At 39.8% G+C, this 7,650-nt stretch overlaps 1 protein-coding gene across 1 annotated transcript; it reads left to right on the top strand.

The window, feature by feature from the left end:
* The first annotated feature begins 6,560 nt into the window (after positions 1-6,560).
* LOC111562340 (keratin-associated protein 21-1-like) lies at positions 6,561-7,408 on the top strand. Its single transcript, XM_045036432.1, has one exon. It carries the CDS (start codon positions 6,591-6,593, stop codon positions 7,134-7,136), a length of 546 nt encoding a protein of 181 aa, XP_044892367.1. The 5' UTR covers positions 6,561-6,590; the 3' UTR covers positions 7,137-7,408.
* The last annotated feature ends 242 nt before the right edge of the window (positions 7,409-7,650 follow it).

A 7,650-nucleotide genomic window follows, 5' to 3' on the forward strand; every position in this document is an offset into this window, starting at 1 on the left:
AATTGGGACAGTCATAATTAGAAGGCAATCTAGAATGTTTCAGGTTTTAATTTTGACATCATACTTGTGGATCTAGATGCTTTTAATCTATATTGACTAAAATTTGAGATGTCTAGAAAAGTTACCATCATTTCTACTTAAATTCTGACTTACAAAATGTTATGAAGATTGTACTCTCAGTAGACAGAGATTGCAGATGCAGAGGGACAGTCCTAGTACCACCATGTGGTGCTTAAGAGGAGTCCTGGAGCAGGTCTGAGAGGGGGCTGAGTTGTCTGCTTTGGCTGTGAGGTGAAGATCGTAAAGAAACAAAATCCAGATGACAGAAGTGTAAGAGAAAAGTTGCAAAATACTGGCAATCTCAGTCAGACAAAATGAATATTTCGCTTTTGAAACACTGAAGGAAATAATACTTCATGAAAAAAAATTCATGGGTCCTGTCCTAGCTTTTATGTTATAGGGAGGATTGAGAGAACTCAACTCTACCCCTAAATAACTTATCATCCTTGGGCAAGACTTAAGTATCCTCAGACTCCTTTTTCTCATCTGGAACATGTGTAAAAATGCACACCACAATTTCCTACTTTATGTTGTTTTTGTCAGATTCAGATGAAGTGATAAATCTGAGTGTAACTCAAAAGCTATAGAAAGAAATATAAATGTTAATAATAATTATTGTTGTTCTTCTAATAATTATTTTTCTTATATAACATCCTATCCATTAAAATAACAATAATTTTACAGGTGGAAGAAATCTCATAGACTCTCATTCAACAGTTAGTGAGTTACCTAGTTCTTTAGATTCACAGAAAATAAAGACAGTTATTGGCCTTAAATAACACACAATCGATGAAGGGAATCAGATAATTAAAACACAGCATGCTAATACAACATATTCAGTACCACAATAAAGGTAAACTATGGAAGAACAGAGGAATTATGCTTAATACATGTACTCCAGGAATGCTTCCTATACAGGGTATAGTCTAAGCTGTGTTTTAATGAATCAGTAGAATGTGGGGAAGATAAAATTTTGGCAATGCAAGTGGCAGATATTTCAAAACAATATGTCATACTGGGGCACCTGGGTGGCTCAGTTGGTTAAATGGCTGACTTCGGCTCAGGTCATGATCTAGTGGTCCATGAGTTTAAGCCCCATATTGGTCTCTGTGCTGATAGCTTGCAGCCTGGAGCCTGCTTTGGATTCTGTGTCTCCCTCTCTCTTTGCCCCTCCCTTGCTCACACTCTGTCTCTCTCTCTTTCTAAAAAATAAGTAATAAACGTTTAAAAATATATGTCATACTGAAAAATGTCTTAAATAGAGTGGATTATATTATATTGGATAAAATAATGGTTGTTTTTATTTTGATATTTTGCATCAGATCCCTGATTTATACTAACTTAGATCTTCTCCTCACCTGTCTCTTGCTCCAGCCACACTGCAGTAGCCATTCTACCTGGGTTCCCTCCACTTTCTTGTAGATATAACCGGAGAATGTGTCACCTAATACACCTGCTGTTTGCCTCTCACTTCCAGCCACGATGCTTTCCTGTTGAACCTGAGAGGAGATGCTGGAGCGTCTCAGTGCCCATGTATGTTTATCTGGAATTGCAGGAGGGCTAGTGCCCCTTGGAGTGAAAATCTAAATTAGGTTTGTTAACATTCCACAGACCTATAATACGAGGGTTACGTCTGTTTTCCTGTAATTCTCGTGACTAGTTAGGGCCAAATCCTGGCCATAACTACCTGAAAAAAGTTGTTGTCCTTAAAATGATGAGCTTTTTAAAAATGAAATTGCTGTGGTAATGCGGCTACAAAGTCTGTGTTGTGTGCTCCGCCCTTTTCTGGTAGTATATAAAGGTCTCAGGGCAAGACATGACATCCAGACTCCAGAAACCTCCATCTGCCCTTCTAAAGAACTACTGAAGCTCCATTTCTTGCCACCATTTGTTGCAACTACTATAGAAACTCATGTGGTAGCTGTGGCTATGGCTGTGGCTATGGCTGTGGCTGTGGTTCTGGATATGGCTGTGGCTATGGCTGTGGATACGGCTCGGGCAGTGGCTGTGGCTATGGCTGTGGATACAAGTCTGGCTATGGCTCTGCCTGCTGTGGAGGCAGACCACTTTCCTACAGAAGATGTTATTCATCTTGCTGCTAGAACATAACTGAAATACATCTTTTTCTCTAAGACGATTATTCCAAGCCATTTTTGTTTCAGTGTCCCATAATTACACCATATCTGAATGAAGAGAGTAGTCAGAGTCTGCAGTAAACTGACTGTCTTCTTGAAAGTCTTCATTGTAATTGAGGGGGTCTGAGTTATCCTATGTTTTTGGAAGGAAGACCTCATTTTTGCCATTGTCCAAGGTTAAACTTGTTATCTTCTTATTCTATGTTTCTCTGTTGTGATGATTTCCAAATAAAACACGTTTTACTGCTCCTCCCAAGTTTGTATATCTTTTCTGTCATACATGTCATTGACATATTTTTGTGTATTATTTCTGTGACCTCCTCAGAGATTGACAGGGCTCATGCTAAACTCTTCGTTCCGGTTATGTATGTCTGGCTTCCATTATGACTGGTCAGTATCCATGACATACTGAATATTACATATCTTGTATTTCATCCCTAAAATATTGAACTTCTTGGCTGAGTCATGTGTTCTTACTTCATTTTACTCAAAGGTTTGTTTTTAAGCATTTGTGTTTCATGATCCTGGAGCTATCCATTTCACTCTTTCTGTGTTAACCACACTCATGTATTCAACACACACACACACACACACACACACACGCCTCGAAAATCTGCTTTGGGAAAATGATGCTCGTGAAAAAAATGGGCTGTAAGGGGAGGGAAAGAAGGCTCAATAATTAGGTACAGAAATGACCTGGGGACTGGTTAAATGAACCTGAGTTTAGATGGTAGGATAGATAATGAAAGGGAACAGATGAGCATCAGGGACTTTGTGAAGGTAGAACCTATAAGATCTTAAACATCATCAGTGAAGAAGATGGGAGAAAATCCTAGAGAAGGTAATATCTAAAAAGTACGTATTTTTTCTTTGCACATAGAATGGTAAGGAATTCAGGGTAGTATATGCAGTTATATATCTGAAAGGCTGGTATAGCAAAATCAATAAGACTAGCATTACAGATGTGTTCTGTGTCTTTCCAGAGACACTAATCAGGATGGGGTGAATGGGTGATCATAACATACAAATTTCTCAACACAAGAGATCTTTCAATGTGACACCATCTGAAACAAGAGTGATTCCCTCATTAGGTGCTCTATCACGGGATAGATCTAAAACCCTATTACTAGGGTTATTTTGGGGGAGAGGTAGAATTAACCAGTGTTACATATCCATTTCCTGTTCTATTGTAGGATGCTATAGGTTAGAAATGGATTTGAGCTTTGAGACCTGATTGTGATAATGGTGATGCTAATACCAGGAAAATACAGGACCACAAACTTTTATGTTGCCAAATCTAGGGGGAGAAGCCAGATGTAATATGTTTTGGATTGAGAGATCCTATCTTCATTTGGAGGCAGAAAGACTGTTAGAACTGGAGTCAAAATTCAACCACCCATGGTTAAATAAATTCAGTGTTCTTAATATTCCTTGAATCTTTTTTTTAAAGTTTATTTATTTTGAGAGAGACAGAGACAGTGGGAGTGGGGCACGTAAGAGAGACAGGGAGAGGGGCGGCTGGGTGGCGCAGTCGGTTAAGCGTCCGACTTCAGCCAGGTCACGATCTCGCGGTCCGTGAGTTCGAGCCCCGCGTCAGGCTCTGGGCTGATGGCTCAGAGCCTGGAGCCTGTTTCCGATTCTGTGTCTCCCTCTCTCTCTGCCCCTCCCCCGTTCATGCTCTGTCTCTCTCTGTCCCAAAAATAAAATAAAACGTTGAAAAAAAAATTAAAAAAAAAAAGAGAGAGACAGGGAGAGAGAGAGAGGATCCCCGGTAGACTCCACGCTGTCCATGCAGAGCCTAATGCAGGGCTTGAACTCACGGAACCATGAGATCATGACTTGAGCCAAATCGAAGAGTCAGATGCTCAACTGATTGAGCCACCCAGGCGTCCCAGTATTCCTTGAATCTTGAAAGAAATTGCAGGCTTGGGAAAAGGAAGGACACAAGAGGATGATGATAGATTATTCTCCTTGGAAGAAATAGAATCACTTCTTATAAATTAGAGGAATGAGTAGTCTTAATCATCACACATTTGTTGAGTACCTAATAAGGGACATTTCATTATGTTCTATGGACAGAGAATTAAAATATTTTAGCCCCACTTTCTAAAAGTGTGGAAAAGACACATACACAAAACCCTACAAGCTACAAAGATCAGAATATTGCTATAATATAATTATAACAAAGGTGTTTGAAAAATACAGAAGGAAAAAACAGAAGAGAGGCCAAGACAAAGAATAAACAAAGAAGAGTCAGGCATATTTCTGAAAGAGAGAGAAACTTCTAGCTGAAATATGAAAGATGAATAGAAGTTGGTCCATCATAAAGGGAAATAGCCTCTGAACAGGGGAAAAAGATGTAATACGTTTCAGGAAAGGTCTATAGCCTAGAGCCTTATTGCAATAGATATCATCAAAGCTGGAGGAAATGTAATCACTAGTTGAACTTAAGGAATAAATTCACAGGTGTCAGTAGGCTGAATTCAAAGGTGACCTCTAATGACATGCATCCTTGTATGCTTCCCTCCTCTTCAGTGTGAGCAGGTCTTATAACTTGCCTTTTACCTTTGCAAAGATGATGGGATAGCATTCCTGTGATTATGTTATGTTTGGGGTTAGAAGATAAAACTCAAGATGAATAAATCTGAATTTTAGATGAAAAGCAGATAACTTTTTAGTATGTTTCATGCAATATTTGGGGCGTACTGGCTAAATCTGGAAACTCAAGTTTCACAGAAAGAGATTTTTCAGATGTCCTGGCTGATATTTTGAGTGTAATATCATGAAACCCAAACAGAGATCCTAGGTAGGCTGTGCTTAGACTTCTGATCCACTTAGACTGGAAAGAATAAGTGTATATTGTCCTGAGGTGCTATTTGCATGCACGCCTGCGTGTATGTGTGTGTGTGTGATAGTTTACAACAGGCTTTCTCTACTGTTCTCTAAATTATCTGGTAAGAGGTGTGGTTGACTTGGGTGACCCCTATATCATTTCTGTATATCAACAGAGATGAGGAGACAGTCATACCAGTAGGTATTAAGAGTAGACCGCTATAGAGAGAAAGTGAAAGAAAGGTCGAGAGGCACTCTCAGACATACTTGAGGAGACTGGCTTGTGAACACAACATTGAAATAAATTTTACCTAGGACCCAAAGTGACACTGGGAATAATGAGACTTGAAAGTGTGTGGCGATTTTATAACAGAGTAATTTCACAGCGAAATGGGTCACCATAAGAAACAATAAGTGTTTAAGCCTCTAATGAGTAGAAAGGGACACTTGATGTAATGAAACGAAGAACAGACACTTGATCTTTGTAATGTATTAACTGTGGAGCTTTCGGTAAGGTTCCTAAACCTCTTTGTATTCCAATTTCCATATTACAAGTTATCTACCTCTTTCACAATTTTATTGGGGTCACATAGATTAAAATGTCTGAAGGAAATTTGTGATTTGCAAAAATTTCAAGGCTTTTTAAACATTTTTTTAAAGTTTACTTATTTTTGAGAGGGAGAGAGAGAGAGAGAGAGACAGAACATGAGTGGGGAAGGGACAGAGAGAGAAGGAGACACAGAATCTGAAGCAGGTTGCAGGCTCTGAGCTGTTAGCACAGAGCCTGACATGGAGCATGAGCTCACGAGCCATGAGATCATGACCTGAGCTGAAGTTGCTGAAACTGGATGCTTAACCAACTGAGCTACCCAGGCGCGCCTCAACAGTCTTTAAAGGGTATTTGTATGTGTGTGTGTTGTTCTGTTTGAACTAAATGAATACCTGGAGTTGATAAAAATTTATTGAGGAATGGCTCTTGGGGTAAAATTATCAGAATATCATATGCATGGGTATTTGGATTCATAGGAACTCTACAACATAGAATGTTGAGGTTCTGAATTGGGCAGCATTAAGTTCCAATGAAATCCCCTATGTAGTATTTAGTAAGCTAGTCAATGTAATTAGTCAAGCTTATTTTAATAGTCATATTTCCAAACCTAAACTTTGCTACCCTCCACAGAGCCTTGTTACATATATCGTTGGAATCATGTGCTCAGATGATTGGATAATTGATGGAAACTTTCTTGACAGATTTGTAATTGGCTCAAGACAATTCCTGGGTGACAAAAAACAAACATGGTTTCCCAATAAAACTGGAGTCTATAATAATTGTTTTATTTAAGATAGATGCTATAGCTGTGAAAAGATCAAGTCCTCTCATTATCAACTGACAGGAGTGACTTATACATGCTAGATATTAAATAAATATTTATTGCATGAATCACAAAATTCATTACATGCCCTGGCCCTTCCTTGTCAGTATATAAAGGTTCCAGGGTAGTAGGTGACGTTCAAACTTTGGAAGCACTCTTTCCCTCAACGGAAACCTCACCCTCTGCCACCATGTGTTACAACTATTATGGAAAATCTTACTGGGGCTGTGGATATGGCTCTGGCTGTGGCTGTGGATATGGCTCTGGTTGTGGCTGTGGATATGGCTCTGGTTGTGGCTATGGATATGGCTCTGGCTGTGGATATGGTTCCAGATATGGCTGTGGCTATGGCTGTGGATATGGTTGTGGATATGGCTCTGGCTGTGGCTGTGGCTATGGCTGTGGATATGGTTGTGGATATGGCTCTGGCTGTGGCTGTGGCTGTGGCTATGGCTGTGGATATGGTTGTGGATATGGCTCTGGCTGTGGCTGTGGCTATGGCTGTGGATATGGTTGTGGATATGGCTCTGGCTGTGGCTGTGGCTGTGGCTATGGCTGTGGATATGGTTGTGGATATGGCTCTGGCTGTGGCTGTGGCTATGGCTGTGGATATGGTTGTGGATATGGCTCTGGCTGTGGCTGTGGCTATGGTTGCAGATATGGCTGTGGCTATGGAAGTGGCTGCTGTACCTGCCGACCATTTTGCTACAGAAAATGCTGTTCTTCTTGCTCCTAGAATATTGTATGCCTCTGAAGAAATATTTCAAGATTAACATTTCCCCCTAAAAGATGCTTCATTTTATTATCTCTACATGCAAGTAAGAATTGGATACCACCTGTGTTTACTTCAGAGAACCTGTTAGTGAGGAATTATGAATGTTTCCATTATGTTACATGAAAACAGAAGATTTGATTCTGGTTATGTTCAAAATGTAAATTCTTGGTTATCCTGTTCTATGGTTTTGTATTGTCCATGAGCATAAAAACTCCATATGTGGGATAAAAGTATATTTTTTCAATACATAAATTTCACTTGTTCCTGAAAGTTATTGAGTCCTTTGGGCCAGATTTGTCACCAACGTTAGTATTTGTGGCTTCCCTGGAAGGTTGGGTAACCACTGTGTGAGCTGAACCTTCTGTTTGATTTTGCTGTTAACATAAAATTGCTCTAAAATGTAAAGTCCAGGGGTGTCTGGCTGGCTCAGTTGGTAGGCATATGACTCTTGACCTTGGGGTGGTGAGTTCCAGCC

Source organism: Felis catus, chromosome C2 (genome assembly GCF_018350175.1).
Source record: "Felis catus isolate Fca126 chromosome C2, F.catus_Fca126_mat1.0, whole genome shotgun sequence".
NCBI classification, from domain to species: Eukaryota; Metazoa; Chordata; class Mammalia; order Carnivora; family Felidae; genus Felis; species Felis catus.

What these genes read in the sequence shown, in the direction of transcription:
- LOC111562340 (XM_045036432.1), top strand. Translation starts at nt 6,591, where the DNA reads ATGTGTTACAACTATTATGGAAAATCTTACTGGGGCTGTGGATATGGC.